The 26,012-nt window shown below is 43.6% G+C and overlaps 10 protein-coding genes across 10 annotated transcripts; 5 read left to right on the forward strand and 5 right to left on the reverse strand.

Annotated features, from left to right (window-relative positions):
- Window positions 1-8: 8 nt before the first annotated feature.
- V1516DRAFT_647903 (muts domain V-domain-containing protein) lies at window positions 9-3,070 on the forward strand. The gene is made up of 2 exons (XM_066920208.1): window positions 9-1,645; window positions 1,708-3,070. Exons 1-2 carry the CDS (start codon window positions 83-85, stop codon window positions 2,935-2,937), a joined length of 2,793 nt encoding a protein of 930 aa, XP_066779125.1. The 5' UTR covers window positions 9-82; the 3' UTR covers window positions 2,938-3,070.
- V1516DRAFT_671411 (glucanotransferase domain of glycogen debranching enzyme-domain-containing protein) lies at window positions 2,767-7,806 on the reverse strand. The gene is made up of 2 exons (XM_066921556.1): window positions 5,335-7,806; window positions 2,767-5,282 (listed from the first exon to the last, which is right to left on the reverse strand). Exons 1-2 carry the CDS (start codon window positions 7,574-7,576, stop codon window positions 3,088-3,090), a joined length of 4,437 nt encoding a protein of 1,478 aa, XP_066779126.1. The 5' UTR covers window positions 7,577-7,806; the 3' UTR covers window positions 2,767-3,087.
- Window positions 7,807-11,244, reverse strand: V1516DRAFT_647912 (vacuolar protein 14 C-terminal Fig4p binding-domain-containing protein). Its single transcript, XM_066920209.1, has 3 exons — window positions 11,140-11,244; window positions 8,633-11,098; window positions 7,807-8,588 (listed from the first exon to the last, which is right to left on the reverse strand). The coding sequence occupies exons 1-3, from the start codon at window positions 11,141-11,143 to the stop codon at window positions 8,014-8,016; spliced, it is 3,045 nt and encodes a 1,014-aa protein (XP_066779127.1). The 5' UTR covers window positions 11,144-11,244; the 3' UTR covers window positions 7,807-8,013.
- A 374-nt stretch (window positions 11,245-11,618) lies between these two features.
- V1516DRAFT_662924 (uncharacterized protein) lies at window positions 11,619-12,084 on the reverse strand (the record flags this gene model as incomplete). The annotated part of the gene is made up of 3 exons (XM_066920472.1): window positions 11,619-11,901; window positions 11,948-11,975; window positions 12,030-12,084. 3 exons carry the CDS (start codon window positions 12,082-12,084, stop codon window positions 11,619-11,621), a joined length of 366 nt encoding a protein of 121 aa, XP_066779128.1.
- Window positions 12,085-13,066: 982 nt separating this feature from the next.
- Window positions 13,067-14,051, forward strand: V1516DRAFT_671418 (Sucraseferredoxin-like protein). Its single transcript, XM_066921557.1, has one exon. It carries the CDS (start codon window positions 13,094-13,096, stop codon window positions 13,940-13,942), a length of 849 nt encoding a protein of 282 aa, XP_066779129.1. The 5' UTR covers window positions 13,067-13,093; the 3' UTR covers window positions 13,943-14,051.
- On the reverse strand, window positions 13,943-15,100 carry V1516DRAFT_671419 (Decaprenyl diphosphate synthase-like protein). Its single transcript, XM_066921558.1, has 2 exons — window positions 14,777-15,100; window positions 13,943-14,723 (listed from the first exon to the last, which is right to left on the reverse strand). Exons 1-2 carry the CDS (start codon window positions 14,978-14,980, stop codon window positions 14,097-14,099), a joined length of 831 nt encoding a protein of 276 aa, XP_066779130.1. The 5' UTR covers window positions 14,981-15,100; the 3' UTR covers window positions 13,943-14,096.
- A 100-nt stretch (window positions 15,101-15,200) lies between these two features.
- On the forward strand, window positions 15,201-17,033 carry V1516DRAFT_671424 (glycosyl transferase). Its single transcript, XM_066921559.1, has 5 exons — window positions 15,201-15,364; window positions 15,410-15,488; window positions 15,538-16,030; window positions 16,076-16,276; window positions 16,322-17,033. Exons 1-5 carry the CDS (start codon window positions 15,285-15,287, stop codon window positions 16,975-16,977), a joined length of 1,509 nt encoding a protein of 502 aa, XP_066779131.1. The 5' UTR covers window positions 15,201-15,284; the 3' UTR covers window positions 16,978-17,033.
- A 60-nt stretch (window positions 17,034-17,093) lies between these two features.
- Window positions 17,094-19,467, forward strand: V1516DRAFT_671426 (RNA polymerase I-specific transcription-initiation factor-domain-containing protein). Its single transcript, XM_066921560.1, has 3 exons — window positions 17,094-17,225; window positions 17,279-18,334; window positions 18,385-19,467. The coding sequence occupies exons 1-3, from the start codon at window positions 17,105-17,107 to the stop codon at window positions 19,350-19,352; spliced, it is 2,145 nt and encodes a 714-aa protein (XP_066779132.1). The 5' UTR covers window positions 17,094-17,104; the 3' UTR covers window positions 19,353-19,467.
- Window positions 19,468-19,533: 66 nt separating this feature from the next.
- Window positions 19,534-20,931, forward strand: V1516DRAFT_700448 (uncharacterized protein; the record flags this gene model as incomplete). The annotated part of the gene is made up of 4 exons (XM_066924121.1): window positions 19,534-20,203; window positions 20,253-20,409; window positions 20,467-20,831; window positions 20,887-20,931. The coding sequence occupies exons 1-4, from the start codon at window positions 19,757-19,759 to the stop codon at window positions 20,929-20,931; spliced, it is 1,014 nt and encodes a 337-aa protein (XP_066779133.1). The 5' UTR covers window positions 19,534-19,756.
- A 1,315-nt stretch (window positions 20,932-22,246) lies between these two features.
- On the reverse strand, window positions 22,247-25,857 carry V1516DRAFT_647926 (rRNA-processing arch domain-containing protein). Its single transcript, XM_066920210.1, has 2 exons — window positions 23,364-25,857; window positions 22,247-23,306 (listed from the first exon to the last, which is right to left on the reverse strand). Exons 1-2 carry the CDS (start codon window positions 25,764-25,766, stop codon window positions 22,563-22,565), a joined length of 3,147 nt encoding a protein of 1,048 aa, XP_066779134.1. The 5' UTR covers window positions 25,767-25,857; the 3' UTR covers window positions 22,247-22,562.
- Between the last annotated feature and the right edge of the window lie 155 nt (window positions 25,858-26,012).

Raw genomic sequence — 26,012 nt, forward strand, 5'->3', positions numbered from 1 at the left:
TCCCGAAACTCTTCAACTAGACTCTACTTCCAGATTTCAAGAAAACCTCAATAGTTATAAACAACTACATCATTAACCAAGAATGGCTCCTCAGGTTGAGAGTTTGTTTGATGACAAAAACGATGAAAACAAATTTGTTACGTTTTATCGGACTCTGGACTCCTCTGATCCCACTTTAATCAAAGTCTTTTCTCACAATAACTTCTACTCTGTCTACGGTCGGGACGCGCTGTATGTTGCGCAGAATGTGTTTCGAACACTAACGGTAATTAAATACTACGGGAGCTCCGATCCGCAAAAACGACTACCGGGTTGTACACTTTCACCTGCCATATTCCGCAACTTTTTGCGTGACGCGTTGTTGAATTTGGGCCTGAAAATTGAGATTTATGCTTCATCTGGTCGCCAGGGATTCACTCTACTGAAGCAAGCATCTCCTGGAAATCTACAAGCGGTAGAGGATGATCTATCGAACAGTTTTGACGGCGGATCCCCTGTTGTCATTGCAGTGCGGGTTTCGGCAAAGTCGGACCAGAAATTGGTCGGTGTCTGCTTTGCTGACGCGACGGCTCGCGAATTAGGGGTCTCTGAGTTTGTCGACAACGAGCTATTTTCTAATTTAGAATCCTTGATCATTCAATTAGGAGTGAAAGAGCTACTTTTACAGTCAGATGAGCTAAAGAAAGACTATGACTTAAAGAAAATCCGCGGGATTGCTGACCGATGCAGCATTGCGATCACAGAGCGAAGGTCCGCGGAGTTCAGTCCGCGAGATATCGAACAAGATTTGACTCGTCTACTTTCAGGGGAGATCTCCGCTTCGATGCTTCCACAGATGAGTCTGAAAATAGCCATGGGCGCCGCCGCCTGTCTGGTGAAGTATCTTGGCTTGATGAGCGATGCATCGAATTTTGGACAATATCGCTTATACCAGCATGATCTTTCGCAGTATATGAAACTTGATTCAGCAGCTGTTCGAGCGCTCAATTTGATGCCTGGTCCTCGGGATGGATCGAAAAATATGAGTATTTATGGACTACTAAATCGATGCAAGACAACGTCGGGAGCTCGGTTGTTAGGACAGTGGCTCAAACAACCGTTGATGGATCTTACGGAGATTGAACAACGGCATTCGTTAGTCGAGGCATTAATCGACGATATTGAGTTGCATAAAAATTTGCAGACAATCCATTTGTCTGCTGTTCCAGACTTGCACAAGATAGCCAAGAAGTTTCAGCGTGGATCTGCGGGCTTGGAAGACGTCGTTCGAGCTTATCAAACGGTGATTAGGATACCAGACTTGATCGAATCGCTTCAGAACATACGAACCAGTAAGGAATCCAATTCGGAGCTTGTCGATGCGGTCTATACGTCGAAATTCTCAGAGTTTTATGCCGGCTTAGAGAAACTCGTGGAACTCGTAGAAACTACGATCGATCTCGATGCGCTTGAGCGTCATGAATTTATTATTAAGCCAGAGTTTGATGAATCGCTTCGTGAAGCGGATGAGAAAATCAAGGATATTCGAATGCAGATTCAAGAAGAGCATATTGTTGTTGCCGATAAACTAGGCATGGACGCCGATAAAAAGTTGAAGCTGGAGAACCATACACAATACGGATGGTGCATGCGGTTGACTCGTACTGTAAGTACTGCGGCTATGTCAAGGCACTGTTTAGAGGTGAAAATGGTGAACTAACGATTCAGGACTCGAGTGTTATTCGAGGAAAAAGGGAATACATTGAGCACTCGATTCAAAAGGCTGGTCTTTATTTTTCAAGTCCTAGAATGCAAGAGCTAAACCTTGAGCTCCGAGACCTGACCTCTTCCTACGGTCGTATGCAAAGCGGACTTGTACGAGAAGTTGTAGCCGTTGCCGCAACTTATTGCGGTGTCTTGGAACGAATGAATGCTCTTCTTGCACATCTAGATGTGATAGCTAGTTTTGCATATGTATCTATGACCGCTGTGACACCGTATGTTCGGCCAAGGATGTACGCTCGGGGAACGGGCAATACAATCCTTAAGGCAGCAAGACACCCATGCATCGAAGCGCAAGACGACGCGATGTTTATCCCCAACGACGTTGAGCTTATCCGAGGTAGCTCTGAGTTTCTCATCATCACGGGTCCAAACATGGGCGGCAAATCTACATATATCCGGCAAATCGGTGTAATAGCTCTTCTTGCACAGGCAGGATGTTTTGTCCCTTGTGGATCTGCGGAGCTGACTGTTTTCGATTGTATTCTCGCTCGTGTCGGTGCAGGAGATTCGCCGTTGAAAGGAGTGTCGACATTCATGGCCGAGATGCTTGAGACGTCCTCTATTTTGAAATCTGCTTCCGCAGACAGTTTGATCATTATCGACGAACTTGGCCGTGGAACATCAACCTATGATGGATTTGGACTTGCGTGGGCGATTTCTCAGCATATTGTTAGGGAAATAAAGTGCTTTGCGCTCTTTGCGACTCATTTTCATGAATTAACCGACCTCGCAGATAAACTCCCGCAAGTACAAAACCTGCATGTTGTTGCCCATATCCAGGATGTACAACAAGCAATCAAGAACCGCGATCAGCTCTCTGGAAAGGAGATTACTTTGCTCTACAAGGTCGAACAAGGAGTTTGCAATCAATCGTTCGGAATTCACGTGGCCGAACTTGTACGGTTCCCTGAGAAGGTGATCAATATGGCGAAGAGAAAGGCATCGGAACTTGAGGATCTCGATAATCATGACCTGGAAACAAAGTGTACCAAAGCTCAAGTGGCTGAAGGTGGCAAGCTGCTATATCAAATTCTTAAAGAATGGAGAATGCAAGCAAAGCAAGTTCAAGATAAATCGAAGCTGTTGGACGTATTTAAACAGGTTATCGATTCGCCAGAAAATAAGATGAAGCTGGAAAATGATGCCTTCGTGCAAGAAGTCTTGACTTTATGATATTTAAATTGTATTTGCTTTGCAGCTGAGATAATGCTTGTTATAAGTACAATAAAGGAGACTAGAACAATAAATCATGTGTCGTCTATCATTTGTGATAATAAGCTTTCCTAAATTTACAATTCAATAAAGCTAGAGATACTCAAAAGATTATTCGGCCGATAACAAAGTATACGCATCATGGAACAAATCTATCAACGTAGCTGAGCTCCAAGCTTGTGTAGGCGACGAGTCATGGCATAACTGTCCATCTTTATTTGTTAGCTCGGTCAGTCCTGCCCAGGCACTCTCACGAATCCACTTCTGGTGGCCTTCAAGTCGAGAATTGAGTTGTTGCAAAGTCTCGAGTTTCTCAATCATTGTCGTTTTTCGGAGTAGGTCGAAATGTAGAAACGCTCGAAGAAAATACCCTGTGCACCATAGCCATTCAGGACCTTGATGATAGTTGCGGCCTTTTGCTGTCTTGAAATCTGTTGAGTCCTCGGAGTTATTGTAAAATGGCCTGTAGTTAAGGTCAGAAGGATCTAAAGTCGCCATTCCATATGGACCTCGGATGATCGTATCTGCTAACGCAATCGCCCCTAGAGCTCGTTCGGGAGTAAAGAGCTCTGGTGCAACAGTCATAGTTATAGCGAAATTAGGTCTCAGCTCATAATCCTCGTACTCCTTACCAGACCGAAACAAATCTTTATAGATACCCCGCCGGTTTACACATTTCGGATTCACGATAAAATGTTCGTCATCGGCTTTGTCTAGTGGGATATAGTAAACACGCTCAAAATTAGCTTGAATTAAATTGTTCCAGTCCCTAAAGCTGACGGTTCGTCTGCCACTGTTGGTTGTGACAGTTGTATAAGGAAACAATCCCTTCGAGTTCAACTCAATGACCCACCTGAGTGCGCTCTTCAACATGCCAGAAATTTCGATTGCAGCGCCGTCTCGTGGTGTCCCAGGCCAGCCCTTATTTCCTGCATGGTCAGATTCACCCATCTTGTCCATCCAAGTACCACAATTCCACTGGTTTCCGCCAAAAATCAGACCTGTCTCCCAATCGACGTCCACATTTACATTGAACCCTTCGTCCTTCATCTGCATATCAAGACTATAACCGGCGTTATGTTCCCGATAATGGATGCCCTCAGCATGGCGCTGGAAAATCTCTTGAATGATGTCTACCAACGATGTCGAATAGCTGAAGGCTTCAGAGTCATTATATTCAATGAACCGATCATCAAGGGGGAACCGCCGCTTGACTCTTTCCTGTAGAATTGATTCTCCTCCAGGAACAATCTTCACGTATTCTTGCACGCTCTGAAGGAAAAACCAGACTGAGTCCCGGGAGTTATATCGAGGGTTTCGGCCGGCATCCAATAAATTTGGAATCATGCCATGTTTCAGAGTCGAGGCAAAGGCGAGAATGTGGTCCTTTGCAAGCTCGTATCGACCCGGAACAATTAGCAGTCCGCGCAGAGAAATAAATACATCACGCCCCCAACAACGCATGTAATCCTTACTAAAATGGGGTAAACCGGCTGCAAGAGAAGGCACCTGTTTGTTAGGATATAATGAGGTCGTATTTACGATTCCAACCAACTGGACCGAAGTTAATAATAAACTTTGCAAAAACGGATGTGAAAATTTAAAGTCGCACTCCAGCAGTTTTACGACCTTCTCGCAGCATGCCTCATATGCTATCTCTAGAACCATTGCGAAGTAGCGCGGAAGCAAAAACGGAGGAACTTTGCGAATTGCTTCGAACCGAGACTCGAACCAAGATTTTAATGGCTTCAGGTTTGGAAAGTCGGTAACGTACTTGGACAGTCTATAATCAATATAATCCAGTGTCCATTGGCCCTGGCGTAGATGTTCAGAGAGCGGATGTGCAAGATCGTTATTGAAAATGATCTGTTTCAACGGAGACATGAAGCCCTGCAAGCCGGCATATGTCAGCGGTCCATAGTTCGGAACAACATAAACGCCATCCTGGCCCTGCGATAAATCTCGCTCTTCACCATCACAACGATACAAAATAATGTTGAGATCAATCAGATCTAAATTCTGAACGGCTTCCTGAGCTCCAGATACGACAAAGTCGTCCACACTTTCTTCAGCGCTTGGAATCCATGTGCGAATCAATGCTATCGAGCCTGGAGGAAATAGTTCTGGAAGATTGACCACGGACTGGTTGTTTGTAGAATCATATATGACATCGGCAGCCTGCAAATCAACAACTTCCACAGGAATTCCATTCAATTGTGTATCTGAATCTTTGTATTCTCCGGTTTTGCGGAGCATCGACGTCAACACAGGTCGAGCAAAAGTGCCTTGTAAAAATATCGGTCCCACTATAAATTCAACATGAGGACTAAATCTTAATCAAACCAAAAAAAAACTTACGTCTTTGATTGTCTTCACCCTCAGAAAACTTAGTATGGGCTATTAGAAACCATCCCTTGCCTTTTCTTGGATTCACTCTATGGACTGTGATAAAATTCCCTTCGTGATGGACGTGCATTTCTTCAGCTCCATTTTTCCCGGTATATTCGTGGACGTCATTCAGAATTTTCTTGATTGACCCAATTCCATTACCAAAAGTATACTCACGCTTCTCTGAAACTACGTCGAGCAAACGCGGATAACATTCGTCGTAGCCCACGACAGAGCCAGTGGCACATGCACACATTGCGACCAGCGCAGCATTGGGCAAAGTATCTTCGACTGTGCGTTTTTGCGCTGGTGTCTCGTTATCATGTGTGCAGTCCATGAATAGAGCATGCACATAAGATGCACGAATCAGCTTGTCGTTGGATAAAGTCGAGCGGGTAAGACTACCAATCGGTAGGCCTCCGTGTCGATGGACAAGCCTCGAAAGCTCAGAAATGGACCAAGCTTGCATAGCTTCGCGGATTAAACTGTTAATTCCCAGACGCTCTACAAAAAGCTTATCCATTTCTTCCGAGCCGGTGAAGAGTTCAGCGACAACGTAAAGATCCGAACGGACCTGGCGTGCGCAATCAAGAAGGTATTCGCCGACATGTATAGGTGTGGAGTGGCAATTATCTATCCTGAAAGCATGGAAATAAGTCGCGCAAATCTCGGTGTACCGTTTCATATGATCCCATAGATATGGAGAGTCTTCCGGTGACCGGCCATAGCGTAGCTTGACACAGTCACCCCACGCAATGACTTCACGGCGAAGATAAGCTTTTGAATTCGAGCTCGCAAAGTCTACCATAGGATTGCCATTCCAGATCCAACCGTTGTTGGCTAAACCAATGGTCTCGCCGTCAACGAGAACACGGGTGAAATAGGCATCTGCTAAAGGAGACAGCGGCGTAATTTCACCGGCTTTGGGCCCGTTGTCATCTAAACGGATGTATTTGATTCGGTTGAATAGCTGCTCGAGAATTTCACCCGAATCATCGTCATATTCTCGATAAAGTGGTAAATTGATTTCGTCTATAATTTTTATGACTTCGGAACGAACAAGGTCGGCCTTCGCATCTGAACCAAGAACTGTTTTCAAGATCCCAGCAAAAATCACCGGTTCAAGAAGTTTTCTGAATCGAGCACCAAGTCGATTGAATTTTCTTGCCGAACGGTCCTTGACGAACGAGCACAGATCCTCGAAAGAAAGGTTGTCCGGCACGGCTGTAGCGATGGTCGAGTTAGCTTGAAACGCTTCGACAACGAGCTCGGTGACCTTCTGGACATCGATGACGTAAAATTCCCATAGACGAAGTGCACCGAGGACATGGACCTTGATTCCATCCATGATTTTGAGAAGGTCGTCCATGCCAGTGAGTTTTGTGGGTAAGCCGAGAGATCTGAGAGCACGAGAAAACGATACAAGCGCGTCGTCAAGCTCGTATGCAGCCTGTAAATGTGGAGCCGTCTTGACGCTGTACCCTGCTTCAGGATGAAGCCGCAGCCAAGCAGAATTGCTAGCAGTATGATTCCAGACCACGTCGGTCATAGATAGAAGATGGTGACGGTCCTGCATGGACTTGACCAACGTTTCAATGTCTGTCACGCCCTGCTTGAAGATCTCCGGGTCGAACTCAAGCTGATCGTAGATTGAGTAAGGTGAGTTACTATCACCTCGATGCTGAAGCGGCGTGAAATGAACCATGTTGTACCCCTTTGCGCGGATCATACTCATCTGGTGATCCCAGTTGGAGAAGGGACCGAGCCACTTGGACACAACCGACTGGATGTTCAATGCATCCGGCAGTAAAACCTGGTCGCCCATGGTGAATCGCGGAGCAACTGTGAAATGATACCGAGCAGATACTGACTTTGTTTGAGCAAGCGGAGCGAGGAACTTGTTGAGAGGTAGATAGGTTAGGTAGAAGGCATATGCGCCGGGCTTGCTGATAGTGATGCTGATACTGCAGGTAGCATGAAAGCCGGGACAGATAGGATGCGGATAAAATGTCTCGCGACTAAATTGGTCGTCGGCAGTGGGCGGAACATTGCACCACAAAGTTCCATCTCTACTCACAGATGATATCGAGGAAAACACAAAACGCAGAATGTATAGCTCATATGGAGCTGGAAGAGAGATGAAGGTGCCGGATCCCAATGGCATGGGTGCGCCAACATCCGACAATGGGAGTACGTAGACCTGTGGATCCATTGGAAAGAAGTGATTATGTCGTACGCCAAATTGTATTGCTTGTCAGTATTGATGTAGTTCCAGTTTCAATTCGATACCAGAATCAACAATAAAAGATCTATAGGATCTATATGATCTCTGCTAGTATAGTTATATAATCAGATCTATCTTAATATAATATTATAATGCTATACTATACTAGATACTGTACAATTCTAAATACTATCCTATACGGTATATTGCATAGTATAACACAGCAAATGGTACAATTTATGGTCATTTCACCCCAAAAAGGGCGCTGTTGAGTCGAGACGCATATCAATGCAGTATCACGTGGAACCGGACTGACGTCACAATATGACCTACAATTCTAGCCAGATATACTAACAAGACTGTTGACATAAATTAAGAAAAGAGAAGACGAGTAAACAATAAAATAGCACGATAAAGCAACCAGCTTAACTCTTGCGCGATGAACGAAAGATCTTTGAGTCACGGAAGCCTGTTCCAGACATGCCGTTGCTGTATGTCGGATTACCAAAATTCTTATCACCCGAGATAAACGACAGCGCGTGGCGATGGTGATGAACACCTTGAGGTTGGACCAATGTCGGTGTGGAAGCAGCTGTAGTTGTGGTCGTCGTTGTAGCCGACGAGGCCGTAGGCAGATCGATCCCCGATACTCCTCCAGGACCGCCAGCCGCCAAAAGAGCCTGTCTACGTTGCCGTTCATGTCGCATCTGGACCAAGCGGAATTTGTCTAGCAGATCGTTCCATAGCGATTCATCGACTCGACCTTTGAACTTGTTGAACATCGTTTGCTTGCCCGTATACATCGATCCGCCGCCGGCTCCTCCAGATGAGCCTACTGACACTGGCGGAACAATGTGCAGATATCCAATCGCGCTGACCGAATTCAAACGATTCCTCAGCGTTGCAAACGCTGATGATTGCGGCAACAGCATTAGCAATCCGTACAAACACCTATACAAAAATGGATATTTTTCTGGCTCCAGCAACTGTAATCTTAAATCTGTTACTGTTAACAAAATCCAGGATGTTCACATATATACTCACAAGTAAACACAGGAGACTCTAACAGCTGAATAAGCTTATCGACCTGGATCAGTAATGTCACAGTAATTTCCAAGTCAGCGAAAATTTGTAGAAGATGGAAGGCCTGCTCATAGGCCTGCGCTAATAGACATAGCGAAAACGTGGCTACAGCGTTATGACACCACGACCTAAAAAGCGAAACAAAGAAATTCGCGCCATCTTTTGTATCCAAATTCCGCAGCCGTCGACGTAGTCCTTGAAGCTCCGGAGCAGTGATCAAATTATTGTTAAGATTCTGGACCATGATGCTCGCAAAGTCCACATCGTCTTCTTTCTCCAGAATCTCCGCTAAAGTACGATAGATTCTCTCAGGACTTAAACTGACACATAACTGCCGAATAATCAGATTTCCCCTGGTTTCCAAAAGCTTACGATCCGTATTGAACAAAGACAGCAGATTCAACATGAATGACGCAAAATATTCATCGTCGGCATCATATGAAATCTGAGCCAAAAGTTGCAGATCTTTAGTGACTACCGAATCACTCGAATCCGATAACGTCTTCAATAAAGCCGGAAATGTACCGTCGTTGATAGCAAGGATCTTGCGTGATGCCTTTTTATGCAGCATAATCAACCAGTCAAGAGCAGCAACCCGAGTTTCTTCGCGCTCATTCAGAAAATGAAGAGTCAGCGCATTAACAGTAGCAGGATAATCTAACAAGGATTCCAAATCTTTGTCATGTTCCACGTGAAATTTAGGTTCCTGATATCCGAGAACGGGCGAAGTAACTCGCGATGTCGGCCTCGACAATGGACCCGATAAATTTGTGCTTGCCAACTTGCCCATCAAACTTTCGTCTTCTGCGCCAGCACCCAAACGTTCTGTCGACAGAGATCGCCGGCCAATTGCACCGGGCGACAGACTTCGACTAGCTGCGCTGCGGACCCCAAATCCTTGTCTTGGAGGGGGGAGATTCAGAGTTTGCGCGACTTCATCTTCTGACTGCGATTGTACCAGTTTAGTATGATGTGGTTCTGAGGGTAGAGATATAATTAACTGCATCAGATCTCGGTTTACTTTCTCGGCCGCTTTACGGAGTTGCTCGTTATCATGGGCCATCGTAGGCAGCAGCAATGACAAAAATCTAGGAATGAAAGGTAAAAGATCATCTGGTGAAATTTCAAAGAAGGCCTCGATCCACTTCAAAACTGTGAGTTGAATCTCTTGCTCGGCTGAGTCCAGATGAGACAGTAAGATGTCAATTACCTTTGCGAAGTCGACTTTAACATCTTGGCCTGGTAAATATACACCTTCAGCTATTGCAGCAGCAAGATTGATATTTGCTATTGGACCAGGCTCGTCCCCGCTATTGGCTATAGTTTGGCCAGAGACGCCCGCTGGCCGCCGGCCACGAATTACAGAATCTGTGGAAACGAACCTTTCGGAAGCGGAGTCTGAGAGGAGTGCTTCATCATTTGCAGCTGACGATTGTGTAGATTCAGGTGCTTGTGCTGCGGCCGATGTTATTGTAGTTGAAGATGGTAGATTTGAAGAACCAATAGCCGGATCGATTTGTAATGATGCCTCAGCGGCTTGGTGAGCCTTAACTTCGCTTACCGTTCTCTTGAGCTCCGCTATTCTCGTAATCTCTCTTAGAAAACCATCCAATGCGCCCTGGGTGGCAACTCTTACGTCAACGTTGGAGTCGCTGAGAAAATTTAACAATCCACCAATAATCTCGGGAAGATACGAGACCAACTCCAAGTCGGGAATTGAGTCCAATAGAGTGATCCAAGAGACCAAAAACATTCGTGTGAATGGATTTATGACGTATATTCTGTCTGTGAGAAGAGGAACAAACCGAGCCAATGAAAACGCTGGCTCCGCGTGAGGATCCTGCGGAGGCTCATGGGCAAGAACCGGTTTCGAGGGATCGTCTTCGTCCGCAGCCGGATCAGGCGGAGGTTGTTCGGGAGAAGTGTGAATGATCGAAACATAAGTAGCCGCCTTTTCTGCGACGATGTCTTTGATAAGTCTGTCTAGCAGATCTGCGCCGTTCTTGACGGTCAGCTCCGAATCGGCGGCGAGTCGACAGAGTGCATCGAAGATTTCGTTGAAGTAGAGAAGAATTTCTCCCTTTGCAACCTTTGCAATGTTGTACATACTTTCACAGGCATAATAGCGTACACGAGCATCTTGATCTCCAAAACAGGCCAAAACAGGCGGAATTATGTCCTCGAGGTACGGTGCAACGTTCGGACCCAAGGCGATGGCCGACGCGGCAAGACCGATTAGTCCTCCATTGCGTGCGTTAGGTTGGTGGACGGCGTACGCGAAATCGTGACACAGTTGATCAACAATGGACCGGATCTTAGAGTCCTCGTTGTTATCGACGCATTGGCGGATGCTTTTCTCGAGTTCAAGTGCTGCTGCTTTGCGTTTCTCGTAGAGTCGGTCGTTCAGACCGCGTTGGATGTCCTTGTCTACGAAGTTAACTCTGATCTGTCGAAATCCAGAAACTTACTCATTGTATTGCTTTGTCGTATATTTAATAAATTTTATAGCGTATAACGTTTAACGTTTAACGTATATACTAGGTAGTATATACTAAGTAGTATATACTCTCTATGCACGACTATAAATTACAATGAGAAACCATGATATATGGAATTACTCTGGATCTACGCGTGGGAGTTATTAATCCGGGTGTTTGTACTTGAATTTCAACGTAATGTGGAAGCATCGCTGATCAAATAATTAAAAATAAAAAAAATAAATTTTCATTTAGTCTAATAAAATGAATATGTTGATTATAAATCAATTGTCTGACTTCGTGCTTCTCTTCCGCAGCAGCGGAAGAGTGTAGAGTGGATCATTGAAACGACGATGGAACTAATCAGGATGTCTGCGGTATACCCAGTATAAGCTAACATGAAAAAGAATATACAAATAAATTTAAAAGTGAATACTATTGTTTGGGGATCGTCAATAATCTATATTTAATCAAGGCGTGGAGATGCCGGAAGCAATATCAGTAGTGGCTAAATTCTTGACGTCAACAACTTCTGGCTTTGGGGCAAAAAGCTGCTTCGGATGCAGCACAAAATACGTCCAAGGTCTCTTTGGACGAACGTACTCAACCAGTGGTTCAAATGGATTTACTTGAATGATGTTTGCCGGCACCAATAGCGGAATGTCGCCTGTCGGCGTTGAGCCTGGTGGTTGATGGCCAAGCTCTTCTTTGAGGACAATGACGCCTTCAGATATCAGTCTGTCTCGTTCATCTCTGATAGTTTGTAAGCTAGAGTAGTCAAGAACTGATTGCAGCTAACCTGAATAAAGGATCGAAAAATTGAAAACCTAGTTCGTCAGACTAAATCGAGAATGCAATATAGAACTGACCTCCATATATACCTCCTGCTATCGCCAGAGCTGGCGGGAGGAACTGTACAAGTAGTCTTCGAGACATATATAAAACGATTATTAAATTATAGTAGAACTGTGCAGCGTTCTAAATAAAGTGCATTCTTAAATTCATACTGAATCAGCTTTTGTGCAAAATTCATAAAATCATAGTCATGTGATCAGTTGGCAGAATATTACAGTTCTATAAAAATCACCGAACGAATAAAGATATTATGGATATTATGTAATTGATATGTATAAAACAGATTGGACCTAAATAAATGAGAATAGAATATGAAAAGGTTGATTTAGGAAAATAAAAAATAATCCTAAACAATGCAAATATTTACCACCGGACAAGGAATAATTGAGCAAGGAAGGAGCGAAGTCAGTATCGATTCGTTCTCTATCTAATTATTCATAGTCGTGAAAGTAAATGACAATGTTCAATATGTTTTAAGTAACTGAATTTTCATATATAAATCTGATACACAGAAATCGTTATCTATCTCCTTATCTGATTAGGTCTTCGCCGCATGAGCTCCTTGGGCTGATACCCTCTTCATAGGGCTTATCCGATGGTGGCGAGCATGACAGGATACCGAGATTTTCCTGCCGTGCACATCGAGATACAGCTCGAATCGGCTTAGAACAGCGTAGAACAGCACAGCTTGAAAGTGCTTTTATAGTTGGTTATACGGAGTAGTGCAGCTTTCAATTCGGTACTAGATATGGCGGAGCGTAATGCATCAGAACTAATACTATTGGCTGTATAAATACCGCAACTTCTGTTAAAGTATAACTAAAGCTCTACAAACGTGGCAAAATGATTTTGATTTTAATAATCTTGTACACAAATAGTATATATATCTTAATACTATATATGAGTACGTACATAAGCAAGAAAATAGTAATTGCAGAATTCGCTGGCGGAGTTAGCCGGACATTAGACCCAAACAAGTAATATGCAAACACTGCCTAAATCGTTACCTATAAGATGACCACCCATTCTCCAACTCCCTATATAACCTCTTTTACAAGCAAATATAATAATACACAAGCACGATTCAATTATGGGAATATTGTCTGGCTTAAAAAATTTAGCCAAACCTGACACAGTCATCCGGCCAGATCTACCTGCTGTGCCCGAAGATGGATGTCCTTTGGACTGCTCGACTTGCACAACCAAGTATCCACGGACCCTCAAAGTAGACCGTGACACTCCCCTCTGGGGATCAGTAAAGCCCTGGAAACGGCATATTATTCTTGCGACCGGAAAAACGGATTGGACACACGGCATGGACGCTGAGAGTCCACTATCAAAAGCTTTAGATTCCTGGTCCCCCTCAGACTCAGCGGTTGGCAGAGTGCTACGTTCAAACGCATCTTTGCCACCGCCTCAGGGATATTTCGAACAACCGAATCCTTCCCAAAGACTAACAAGAATGCTTATTCTTCCGACCATGTACGAAGCCACAAACATCTCTCTGTCAAATCTCGACGCTGCCGCAGATGCACTCCTCAGTATGACTTCCCCACACCAGGTCCCTCAATTTCCTGGCTTAGAAATCAAAGATTCTGGTCACAAAGCAGTCATTCTTTTATGCTCTCACAAAACTCGCGATAAACGCTGCGGAATTACTGCGCCTTTGCTAAGAAAGGAGTTTGAGCAGAGTCTGCGAGAGCATGGCCTCAACAGAGATGCAAATGATGACAGACCTGGCGGCGTACCTATTTACGACGTTTCCCATGTCGGAGGACACAAGTTTGCTGGTAATGTCATCATCTATAAAGATACTGGCGAAGGAATTTGGATGGGCCTTGTCGAACCGAAACATTGCCAGGCTATTGTAGAAGAAACAATTCTCAAAGGAAGAGTTTATCCTGCGCTGTTACGAGCTACATTTGCATCCGACTGGTAATTGACTTAGCAAATAGTATATATTATTATAATTATATATAAAAATATACAATACCCTTCATACATAATAATTTTTCTATAGCAATACATTCAGCAACTCCTAAGCTCCGAAACAGCAACTTTTATAACCCAGATCCATGCTAATCTATCTCGCTTCAAATCTCCTTTCGCTCAGCTTCCATCTCGCGGCGTTGCTTTTCAATCGACTTCTTACGTCCCCATTTCAGCAACATCCAGCTAAATCTCCAAGGCTCAAACTCGGGCCACAAGCAATCTACAAACTCAATACTGCAATCCTGATGTGCCTGCCAAAGCATGAAATCAGACAGTCTTTCCACACCTGATGTGCGAACCAGCATGTCGAGTGGAGGTGAGTCTTTCGTGAGCATGTGCTGTTCTAGCATCTTCTCGTCAATATCATTCGGATCCATGCCCTTATCCACTACATCTGTGATAGTCAGCTGCATCGCCGTGGCAATGTCGTTCCGCGAAGTGTACGGAAAGCAGACATTTAAGATTGCACGCTCATTGTTCTTTGTCATGTCGGTGGACTGATCCACGGCTTGCAAAACATCCGGAGGAATCAACGACCGCTGGCCGAGGACTCGCACAGAAACTCCATAGCGATCGGCAATATCTCCATGGTGTATCAACTGCAAGAGCTTTGTTCGAGCAATTTCCATAATTGCGTCTACCTCCACAGCAGGACGCTTAAAGTTCTCAATCGAAAACGCATAAACTGTGACGACTTTGATTCCAACCTGATAGCACATTTCTAGAATCTGCGTGATATTAGCTTCCAACCTAATCCATTTCTCCAAATTCCAAAACTTACGTGAGCAAGACTCTCAAATCCAGCCGAATGCCCTTCACGAACTTCCAGCTTCTGTCGTCTTGCAAATCGACGATTTCCGTCCATGACAAAGGCCACATGCTGCGGAACCGGGCCTGTCTTAATGATTGCCATAATCAATTCCTGCGCCCAACCGAGGAAAAATTGGACCAGCGGAAATGTTCTGATCCACGATATTATAGACATTTCAGTAAATTCGCTATTTAAACTGCTTTGAGACTTGATATTATACGACTTCGTATGACAATTAGCCGATCCTGAGAAAAAATTAGGCGCAAATCGTAGCAAACAAAGTACCTAACAAGTTGTTTAGCTAGTCAAGTTGGAGATATGGCTTTATATTCCAGGCCAGAGCATAATCGTGGAAATATTGCACAATTACTACCATATAGTAAGTTGTCCAGATATTCGAGTATTTATTGCTTTACTAAAAGTCGCAAAGAAATAGAGAGAATATTTTGTAAAATTCCTATAGTTGTTACCAAATTGAATGAGCTGGAAATTGCTGCCGGCGCTGCGTTATGCAGTGGTTGCGTCAGTATGCTTCAAAGTCCTTCTCTTTCCTGCCTAGTGAGTCGACAACAAATACTGAGATGAATATACTAAATAATGCAGCACTTCTACCGATTTTGAGGTTCATCGGAATTGGCTGGCGATAACCCATTCCTTACCCTTTAGGCAATGGTATTTTGAGGTAACTGTCTGCCAATTGATTGCTCTAGTTCAAGATTGACGAGCTTCAGGATCTATCTGAGTGGACTTTAGATTATCCTCCATTCTTCGCCTACTTTGAATGGCTGCTTTCTCAGGCGGCAAGATATTTAGACCCAGAAATGGTCGAGGTATCGAATTTGCTGTATAGGAGTTCACAAACTATATACTTTCAGAGATCATCGGTGATAGTTTCTGAATTTGTTCTTGTATATGGTCTGCAGTCTTTTATCAGCTCAATTCCAGAACCCAATCGACAGTCCGCATATGGAATTGCCATGTCAATTTACTTTTCACCTGGATTTTTGATCGTCGATAATATTCATTTTCAGTACAATTCCATGTTGTTTGGATTGCTGATCTTTTCCATTGTCAGAATTAAGCAGAGACGTCCACTGTCGGCCGCCACCTTCTTTGCTGTACTTCTTTGTTTCAAACATATTTTTTTGTATCTTGCACCGGCTTACTTTTTCTATCTGCTGATTGTCTTTTGTTTGAATATCAACTCTCACAGCTTGATCTCAGGTAAATCAATTCAGTTTTTGAGTCTGTCAGTGCACTAATGGCCAGTGATCCGATGGAAGAATTGCATTCTTCTAGTAACCACACTAGTTGTCATATTCTCACTTGCTTTTGGGCCTTTTTTTTATCTTGGCCAGATTGACCAGCTTTTTTCCAGGCTATTCCCGTTTTCAAGAGGTCTCTGCCATGCTTATTGGGCACCTAACGTATGGGCACTATATTCTGCTGCAGATCGCGCTTTGTTCATGGGTAAGTTATCAACTTTTTATACAGAATTCATTCTCAATTAGACAGTCTTTCGCAAATTCCTCAACCTCTCCGTCGAAAACGCGAGCTTGACGAGAGGTCTCGTCGAAGTAGGTACCTTTAGCATTCTTCCAAACGTGTCTCCGAACGTGACATTTGCATTAACATTGTTATTTCAATTACTCTCAATGATTCCATTAATTAAAAACCCTACGTTTGAAAAATTTATCTGTGCGCTAACGTTGTGCGGATATTCGTCATTTCTCTTTGGCTGGCATGTGCATGAGAAGGCCATCCTGCTCGTCATTATTCCATTCAGTTTTGTCGTTTTGAATGACCGGAGGTATCTGAATCCATTTTTTTGTCTTGCAATTTCGGGATATATTTCTTTATTCCCGCTTCTGTTCACGTCGGCTGAGGCCTTCATCAAATATCTTTACACGTTTGCATGGATATTTGTGTTTTACAACGTGTTCCGAGACCTGGCAACCGTGAAAACTTCTAAGCGTGTTTTTCTGCTTGATAGGATTGCCGCTATTTACCTACTTGGATTTTTGCCGTTACTCTGCTTTGTAGCTATCTATGATCGGATCCCTGTCTTGAAAGATCTTGAGTTTTTAAGGTTGATGCTTATGAGTACTTACTGTTCTTTTGGAGTTCTTGGCAGTTTTATTGGTCTTGAATGGTTACATTTGTTCACATAAATTAATTTGTATTGTTAGATGTATATACATAGAAATAAAATTATTCTTGATTGGTGATAGCACCATTATAAGTCAAATAGTTCCCAACGCTGAACTTTACCAGCTATCAAGATAGAGGAACCATGAAATGTGGCCCGCGACAGCCAAAAGAGGAGTTAGTCTAGAATATGGACATCCTGGAGGTGCTTTATACACATCTGACATAGCCGACGATGGCGAATGGGTATTTGCACGGCAAACTTCTAGAGGTAAGCCGTGATGTTCGCCTATCATAGATAGAATCAGCCTTACAAGTGAATAGTGGACAAGTACAAGCAATTAAGATACACTCGTATCTATGAGCACGGCAGTCGAGCGATTGCTCCTACTATTTTGCGCTATAATTCCAGACAAACACGTAGACAACTGAGTCTACTAGCGCCAGATGTTTTTATACCGACGCCTGTGATCCAGGAAATTTCGCAAGCCTTGAAAGTAGTTCCCGAGGACTTGAAAACGCGGGATTTATTTCAGGGATCTGTAATAGATACAGGATACTACCGCGACTATTCTCGGAATCGGCCGAGGAGCTGTATCGCGTATGCTAAAGGAACTAACGGTAATGTACTTACGCTTGCCAACCTCGTCCACCGCAAGTTCAAGCTAGACAGCGACGACTATCATGAAGACTACAAGCAGCTGCCAGTATTGGGGAAATATAAGGCCGAAGTGGACGTGCACAGTCGAATTCTTGGACTAAATTTTGCAGATTCAGATTTATCAGAGGGTCGTCTAGCTATGCTGGCTGTGCGATTCGAAAGCAAATGCGGATTTTACAGACCGGGCATGGTAACATCGGAGTTAGACAACACGCGGTCGATCATGATAGATCGGTTAATCTCAGTCGAAGTGCCGGAGCAGAAATCGATTTGGTCGGATGTATGCTTTAATCCTTGGTACTCGCGGCAATTTGCACTTGTTGATTCCATCGGCAATTTTCAGGTCGGCATGGTCAGTGAGGTTCTGTCGAGGCAGGAAGAATATAAGAACAGGTTACCAGGCTTAGATACTCCTATCGAACGGAAGCGACACCAGATTCACTGGGGAGTTAATTTAAATTCGATTCTGGTCTCAAATTCGGATGTCATGTCAGTCTTCGATATCCGGCAACCAGAATCTGCTTCTTCGTATACACCTCCCGGTATTGCAAAAATTCTACATGTAAACAGCCACCCAACAAAGGCCAATGAGAAATTGATAGTAACTACAGAATCATTAACTTGGATCGATCTGAGAATGTTTCCGCAAGAACTGCTGTCGTGGAAACATTATCTCAATGATGACACCCTTCGCTGTGCACCGTTTGCATATGATGATAGTATGGAATTTGATACTGATACTCAACTAACTACAAACTAACAAATCTAGATTTCTTCGCATTCCTGTACTCGCCATCTCGACCCGTTTCAACCTGTTTCAGTCTAGGAATGACGGACGACCTTCCTTATTCACTCCGAGATCCATACATCATTTCGTCAGAACATGGTTCTCGGACGGCCGATCTTATTGCTCTGCCTTTCGGAAATTCATTTGACGAGGACGCTAATAATGAATGGATCACAACGTTCAAACTTGGTGTCGATTATAGTTTATCGCAACAGATATTTTGCGTCGAAAGTATTCCCAAACCGGTGTCAGTTGACTTGACATTGTGGTCCGAGACGGTGCCAGATCAAGTGCAATGCGTTCATCAAACGACAGCAGTAAAAAGTTCTAGGAATACAAAACAAGACTTTAAGCCATTGCAGGAATACCTATTTTCTCCTAGGACAGAAATTATTCCAGAAGTTGCACCTTATGCTTCGCATTCGATTGATCGTGCAAGTATAATACGACCGACTAGTCTCTCAGAGATCCTGAAAGCAGAAAATTTTATGTTTAAAGAATTGACCGAGTTGGACGCCGAAATCTCTGAGTTAGCTACGGTCGAGCGCCGCGACGGTTTGTCTGAACGAATGACTAGTGAACAATTATACAATACTCTTCTCTCGACTTGGATAGAGCCATTACATCGGGATATGCGCATGAGACACTTCGAAACAACCGGTAATCAGGTCGCAGGCGGCTATTCGGTTAAAAACGTCAATATAGCTCCGGCGCCGGCCACATTTCGAACCGCCAGAAAACATATATGTAAGAAACTGGCTATCGAATTATCTCTGGATTCACATGTTTTGGATATCACAAGTCAAAAATCAAATATCACAGATTCCCTGGGTTCTGTGTTAACTTCTCCGTCGGTTGCACTAGCTCGATTATCAAAATATGTGGATTTTAAAGTACAGTCTCAAGCAAGTAATGCACATAAACTAGGGCGGACATGGATATTTGAATGAATCAGACGGTGGATTCCTTGAACTAACATGATCTTGTAATATTCTAATCGCTTTCTAATATATCTGTCAACGAAATCGGCACTACTGAGCTCAATATATCTAGCTTACTGCTAAAGCTACGGGGTCCACTCCGTTTTCTAGTAATTTCCTGCATTCTGAAAGCGCTAGCTCTGAAAGGCCAGTCTTGAGAAGGAGAGATATCTCGTAAAATAGATCTGTCCTAGTTTCCGCCTCCATCATTTTTGCTGTATTTTTCTGCTTAGCCTTCGATAAATTGAAACGTGGAGAAATCGAGGGCACAGGTTAGCGATGAAGACAGAAGTAGCGGCGCGTAACCAAAATGCTGTACCCAGCTCCATGACCAGAACTATATTTCCTACTCGGCCCTCTGCTGACAACGCTCAATGTCACGGAAAATCGGATACGCGGCCAGCAAAGAGTACAATGCTATTTGCGACTTGCTTCCGTCGAATATCGGCCGCGCAACAATCACAGACTGTCTAGTCAAGGCTTTTGGTGTCGACACTGCTTGTGAACTGATTCATCCGCGGTTTGCTTCGAAAGAGCAACTTTGCCGATATCATGATCAAGCCTACATTTCCTATTTACTACAGGACAGCGAAGATGCCAATGAAACAGAAGATGGCAAATCTCTCGAGCAACGATTTGGATTGGAATTCGATTGCCCAAACTTTGAAGGAATAGACAAATACATTCAGGCTGTCGCCGGCACCACGCTCGCCTGCGTTCGATATCTTCAAGGTTCGACTAATATCGCGGTGAATTGGAATGGCGGTCGACATCATGCTGGCAGCGACCATGCATCTGGATTTTGTTATATCAATGATATAGTTTTGGCGATCTTGGAGTATGCCTTTGTTTGAATGTCCGTTGATGTAGACTTCTCTAATTAATTGCAGACTCCGGAAATCGTTTGATAAAGTTATGTATATCGATTTCGATCTCCACCACGGTGATGGTGTTGAACAAGCATTCGCATACTCAAATAGAGTTCTTACTGCTTCTCTTCATCGATTCGACCGTGGCTTCTTCCCAGGTAGCTTCTTCCTCTCTTCATATCTCACTGGCGAAGACTGTTTACTAACATATTCAGGAACTGGGAATATCAAGGATATAGGCAAAGGCAAAGGCAGAGGATACTCATTCAACATTGGCTTAAGGCCAGGTTTGTCAGACCGTTCACTTAAAAAAATTGTCTCCGACATCTTGCATCCGGCTTTCACGCAATTTCAGCCAAACGTACTCGTTATCCAGTGTGGTGCCGACGGTCTTGCTCGGGATCGAATGCATGAATGGAATCTAACCGTTCAGGGCTACAGCTTGGTTGTGTCAGATATCGTATCTACTTGGGCATCCAAAATCCCAGTTTTGCTTTTGGGCGGTGGCGGCTACAATTCCACCGACTCGGCAAGATTGTGGACTTCCATTCTCGCTAGATTGACTTTAGGAAACGATATCGTCGATGCTTGGGACCTCTTACCCGATTACATATCTTGTCTCGATGAATTCAAAGATGACGGGTACAGTTTTCAAATTGAGCACGAAGCCAGATCAGTAGGAGATCAAAATAAAGACCTTTTAGACCAACTGCAGCTACAGTTCAATTCTTATATTAGACGATTACAGTGAGCCTACCCCAATATTAGTTGGATTATTTTGTCGCAACAAGCTTAAATTGCTGCACAACACCTATCTTACTATTCATAATATCTCATGTTCATGTAACTATGGAGAACCTCTTCGAGACTTTAAATCGAGTTCAGCGCTGAGTTTCATTTGACTCAATTTGTTTCACTATTTTTTTCGTCAATTAACAGGTTCAACGAATGAGTATACTATTGAATCATAAGATATTATTGCAGTAGGCAAAATTTGGCGTTTTCTATAGTATTGATTATGCATGACAGAATTCTTATTGACTCATTCATAGCGGGCATATGACTTAATTCTGGCTTGAGATCTGTTCGAACACAACAGCTTAGTCATGAACATCAATCAGAAGAAAAATTGCGCTGATTTGTTTTAAAAGACTTAAATAGCGCTGTTCCTGCGCAGCAGAAAATATCTATTAACATTTACTTTACATAAATTTGATTTGCTTCAATCGCTCGCCATTAAGCATTCTTTGCAAGGATTTAACCTAACTCAATCAGAACTTAGATCATGTTTATTGCTATTCGAATATGAAGGGATTGACACTGGTAATTGTGACAGGCATGTCAAGACTGATATTCATGTCGTTGAAAGTGGTTGAGAAGAATAGCAGATAAATTTTGTATCTTGACTATTGTTTTGCTTGGTTATATCGGTCTGGCATGCAAATCTCATCTGCATAAGCTGCTCTTTGACTCAAATCCGCTCTTTCACTATGTGGTCGGGTGCTGAAGATTAAAGATCTACTTTCTAGCGGAAAGACGATAAACAAGTTTTAGGGACTGAGATCAGAGGTACTGTGTAGCTTGCAGGCTACTTCTACAGTTAAGGTTTGTTACTGGAATCAGTGGAACTGGAAATTTTGCGAGCAGCAACAATGAAACAAGGTATATCAGTTTCCATGTCGCGAGTAGTAGATTTATTTCTGCTAGTATCGCTCACAGTGTCGAATATTAAGATTCGCGGAGACAGTTACTCAGCTCGAGCGGTGACGCGAGATATTCAGATGACCACTTTTACTTATGATCCATGATATGGTTTTTGGAAGAAGACAAAGAGATATAACTTAGCGGACACATGAACGAGAAAAACAAGATACGACTGGATTGGTGTCACATACGAATTTAGAGCTCATAGCTATTGGCACGTTCTAGCCTAATTTATTGACTTACTAGAGAGAAGAGCTCAAATATTTGATGAGACTCTAAATGGCTTGAGAAGTGGCGCCAAACTGTCGTTCCATACTCCAAACTTCTCAACTACGCCCTTCTATCTACTCGGCTGCTGACCAATTTTAGATATTCTCTTCATGTAATGCTCGCTGCAAGATCGCTTTCACATGGGAGGTCTGGAACCGAGGATGTCAGAGAATCAAGCAACGGAAAGAATGTTAAGAATGATAATTCAAATATGGGTTTCGCTGGAAACCCAGCTTTTGAGTTCAGCACTAGGCCTGAACTTAATTCGAATCAGAATAGTGACTAGCTAGACGAGCTGCAGCTTTAGATTGACCCTTGTAATAATAGATTCAATCAACTATAAATACAAAGAACCAGTAGATACAATGCCTCGGCTGATCTTTTTCATCGCCGCGTCCATTTTCGTCTCCATCTCTTCGTTTCCAATAACTTTTGCGGCTACGACCAGCTGTCGCAACAGCTCCTCCAGACGTTTAAAAATCCGAATCAAACTACCCTCAAACACATCTGTCATCGTACATATCCGCGCAAAAGATTCTCCTTGAGTCCAAGCATAAATGACCCCAACCAATTCAGATTTGAAAGAGTCCACGTATTCTTGCTCTGACAATGCGATCTGGCTCTCTCGTGATACTTTTGCAATTCGTCGTGCTATCTCCTTTAAATCTCTAATTGGTTTGGCTAGTTCCGCTGGGATCTTACTAATTGTTTTCGTCTTTTCTTCAAATACAAAGCAACTTAGCAATGCGGCTATCTGTTCTGGCGTCAAATCAAGAAACATATTGGTGAAAATCATCTCAGTTAGCATTAGCTCGTCGCCACTACTAATTTCGCATGCAACCCGTCCTTTCACGGTGATAATATCATCTTCTGAAATGTATTCTAATCTTCGCAAAACCCGTTTCCGGTGTTTAAGCTCGTCGAGCTGCATAATCGAGTGAGCCTTCTTAATTTCCCCTCGCTTATCTTCTATCCTCGTCCGCAACTCGACTTTGGCCAAGAACTGCGTGTATAAATCATCCAGCTCAGGATTATTTGTCAGCGGAGACTTTTGCAGTCGTTCTCTCAATACGTCCATTTTCTACCTTGTTAGTTTCATTGTTCCACTGTCTTTCTTCCCTCCCCTCTGAGAACTCACCTTGAGCAAGGACAGGAATGACTCATCCCTAACTTTCATGTTTTTCACAGGATCCAGTAATGTGATACCATTAGGAAACCGTCTAAACACTTCTCGAATAGACTTCGCCAAATGGTCCTTAGATTTCGTGGATCGCAAATCATCGTTCACATATAATCTCAAGTTCGAGATTTGTTCAACGCAACCTAGAAGAACTGGGACCACTTCGAGTTTACTCTTTTCCTCTCCAACCGCAGGGCGCACGCCATCTGGCAAATTGAAGTTCTTTGGAGGAATTGAAGGCGACGAATCGGCAATTAGGAGCGCAACATCAAGAATATAAGATTCATGTGGCGTCATATTTCGATTCTTGTCAGCATTACGTGCGGAGTATGAAACAACCACACCCCAGCCGAAATCACAATCATTGTACTTAATATGGACCATTCTACCTGCTGTCATGAATGGCAGTGCTACAGTAGGATGCGTGATCACAGTTCGGAGATCCTTTTCGTAAGTCTGCAGTTGCTGTTTGATATCATAGTATTCCGACAAGTCTTCTTCATTTTCCATGTGCATCGAATTATATTCACCGATCATTTGTTCCAAACTCTTCTCGAGTAACGGAACTTTGGCAGTATTTTGAAACTGGAAAAAACAACGTTCCAGCATATACTCCGCCGAGATGCCTTCCACACGCATCAAATTTAAAAGCATATTATATCCTAAATGAAATGCAGAATCCAAACGATCAGCTTGTCCCTTTACCATACCCTTTGCAATCTCGGGCTCCATGGTTTGGTCAATCATAAGGATCACAATGCCACGATCATCCAGCCCTCGACGGCCTGCACGACCAGACATTTGAATATACTCTCCACCGGAAACCCATCTAAAATCTTTACCGTCCCACTTGCGCACACTAGTAAATACAACCGTCTTTGCTGGCATATTGAGCCCGATCGAAAAAGTTTCCGTTGCAAATAATACTTTAATTAAACCTTCTTGAAATAAGATCTCAATAACTTCTTTCAAAATCGGAAGTAATCCGCTATGATGTATACCAATACCTCTACGAAGTAAAGGAAGAATATGCTTGATTTGAGGGAGCTTTTTATCGTCGTCAGAAAGCTGGCTGATAGCGTTTGCAAACACTTTCGAAATCATCTCTTTCTCTGAATCATCATTGAAGTCAAGTTTAGAAAGCTGTAAAGCACGTGCTTCACATTCACGTTTGCTAAAACTGAAAACAATAACAGGATTGTAGTTCTTATGCATGATCATCTTGACGATTTTATAAATATCAGAGAGCGCTGTAGCTTCCTTCTTTTTCCGATTGGCGTTTCGATTCTGTCTGCCTGCTGAACCTGAGATAGCCTTTGAATCCGCTGGATTTTCTCCCATTTGCGACATGGCCTTCTGAAAGCTATCTTCTTTAAACGCGCCCTTTTCATCGACCACAAGATAGATACCGCTGCCGTTCTCGGGGAACAGATAATGCTGTAGAGGAGTAGGGCGAAAATCGGTATAAACAACATGGCATGGCTGGACGTGAATCTTACAGATCCATTCTGCAAATTGCATTGCATTAGGAATAGTGGCTGAAAGAAAGACGTAGCGAACTTTGTCTGGAAGTAGAATAATAGTTTCTTCCCAGACAACTCCGCGCTCCTTGTCGCGCATGTAATGAATCTCATCGAAAATCACCCATTGAACTTCACGCATAACTTCGGCACCCCGATAAAGCATGGAGCGGAGAATTTCAGTTGTCATGACCAGACAACTCGCATTTTTATTAATCGTAACATCGCCTGTCATAAGACCGACGTCTCCAAACTCTGCAAGCAGCTCGCGATACTTCTGGTTACTAAGAGCTTTGATAGGCGAGGTATAAATAACACGCTGCTTATTTTTCAAGCTCTGGGCAATAGCATACTCTGCCACGACTGTCTTACCTGCGCTGGTATGGGCCGAGACAAGAACGGACTCATTGCGTTGGATAGAGGCAATAGCATTAGCCTGGAAGGGATCCAGGGTAAACGGATATACTCTTGCTGCTTCTGCGGGAGGCTTATGCTGTGATAGTGGGATATATGGGTAGTTTGGAGGTAGTGCTACCTGATGTCGAACCTGATGTTTCAGCTTGACCTTGCCGTCGTGCTCGAGCGGGACCTGCGAGACGGACTCCAAGCCTGCTGAAGGGTTTACTTCGCGCGAAGCCTCCTGCTCAAACTCGTCGGCAACGACTGGAATATCTTCATCTTCATTTTTGGAAGATTTTATTTGTTTGCTATCTTCTTGAGTGTCCTCATCTGGGTTGAGCTTACGCTTCAAGCTGTTGGATTCCCCGAGGCTTAGATCAGGTGCGCGCTTAGCTATCGACGCCGTAGTGGGCTTACTGAAGACTGTAAACAAGTCGTCCATTCCTATTACAGTCTGGGTGAAATCTCAGTCTCTATCACAGTATCTTCCGGTCAGGTCTAGTCTACCACAGAACCTAAATAACTGCGCTGGATCCAAAAACTTTACAGAGAGCTCTCGCAGATCTGAATTTTTTGGTACAGCTGGGACATATCACGTGAACATAGTAGATAAATCACGTGTAGTCACCATCCCCTTGAGCGAACAGGAAAGCCGAACGGCGAGTCGAGGAAACTTCTTCCGATGGAT

The sequence above is a fragment of the Lipomyces oligophaga genome (genome assembly GCF_038497815.1).
Source record: "Lipomyces oligophaga strain CBS 7107 unplaced genomic scaffold V1516scaffold_2, whole genome shotgun sequence".
In the NCBI taxonomy this organism is placed as follows: Eukaryota; Fungi; Ascomycota; class Lipomycetes; order Lipomycetales; family Lipomycetaceae; genus Lipomyces; species [Lipomyces] oligophaga.

Coding starts and splice junctions, on each gene's coding strand:
- V1516DRAFT_671418 (XM_066921557.1), top strand. CDS start 13,094: ATGGGAATATTGTCTGGCTTAAAAAATTTAGCCAAACCTGACACAGTC.
- V1516DRAFT_647926 (XM_066920210.1), bottom strand. CDS start 25,766: ATGGACGACTTGTTTACAGTCTTCAGTAAGCCCACTACGGCGTCGATA. Junction 23,307..23,363: donor CATTCCTGTCCTTGCTCAAG/GTGAGTTCTCAG, acceptor CTAACAAGGTAG/AAAATGGACGTATTGAGAGA.
- V1516DRAFT_671426 (XM_066921560.1), top strand. CDS start 17,105: ATGTGGCCCGCGACAGCCAAAAGAGGAGTTAGTCTAGAATATGGACAT. Junction 17,226..17,278: donor TGCACGGCAAACTTCTAGAG/GTAAGCCGTGAT, acceptor ACAAGTGAATAG/TGGACAAGTACAAGCAATTA. Junction 18,335..18,384: donor ACCGTTTGCATATGATGATA/GTATGGAATTTG, acceptor TAACAAATCTAG/ATTTCTTCGCATTCCTGTAC.
- V1516DRAFT_671424 (XM_066921559.1), top strand. CDS start 15,285: ATGAGCTGGAAATTGCTGCCGGCGCTGCGTTATGCAGTGGTTGCGTCA. Junction 16,031..16,075: donor CTCTCACAGCTTGATCTCAG/GTAAATCAATTC, acceptor ACTAATGGCCAG/TGATCCGATGGAAGAATTGC. Junction 16,277..16,321: donor AGATCGCGCTTTGTTCATGG/GTAAGTTATCAA, acceptor TCAATTAGACAG/TCTTTCGCAAATTCCTCAAC.
- V1516DRAFT_647903 (XM_066920208.1), top strand. CDS start 83: ATGGCTCCTCAGGTTGAGAGTTTGTTTGATGACAAAAACGATGAAAAC. Junction 1,646..1,707: donor GCATGCGGTTGACTCGTACT/GTAAGTACTGCG, acceptor CTAACGATTCAG/GACTCGAGTGTTATTCGAGG.
- V1516DRAFT_671411 (XM_066921556.1), bottom strand. CDS start 7,576: ATGGATCCACAGGTCTACGTACTCCCATTGTCGGATGTTGGCGCACCC. Junction 5,283..5,334: donor GGGTGAAGACAATCAAAGAC/GTAAGTTTTTTT, acceptor TTGAATTTATAG/TGGGACCGATATTTTTACAA.
- V1516DRAFT_647912 (XM_066920209.1), bottom strand. Junction 8,589..8,632: donor AGAGTCTCCTGTGTTTACTT/GTGAGTATATAT, acceptor TAACAGTAACAG/ATTTAAGATTACAGTTGCTG.
- V1516DRAFT_671419 (XM_066921558.1), bottom strand. CDS start 14,980: ATGTCTATAATATCGTGGATCAGAACATTTCCGCTGGTCCAATTTTTC. Junction 14,724..14,776: donor GATTTGAGAGTCTTGCTCAC/GTAAGTTTTGGA, acceptor AATATCACGCAG/ATTCTAGAAATGTGCTATCA.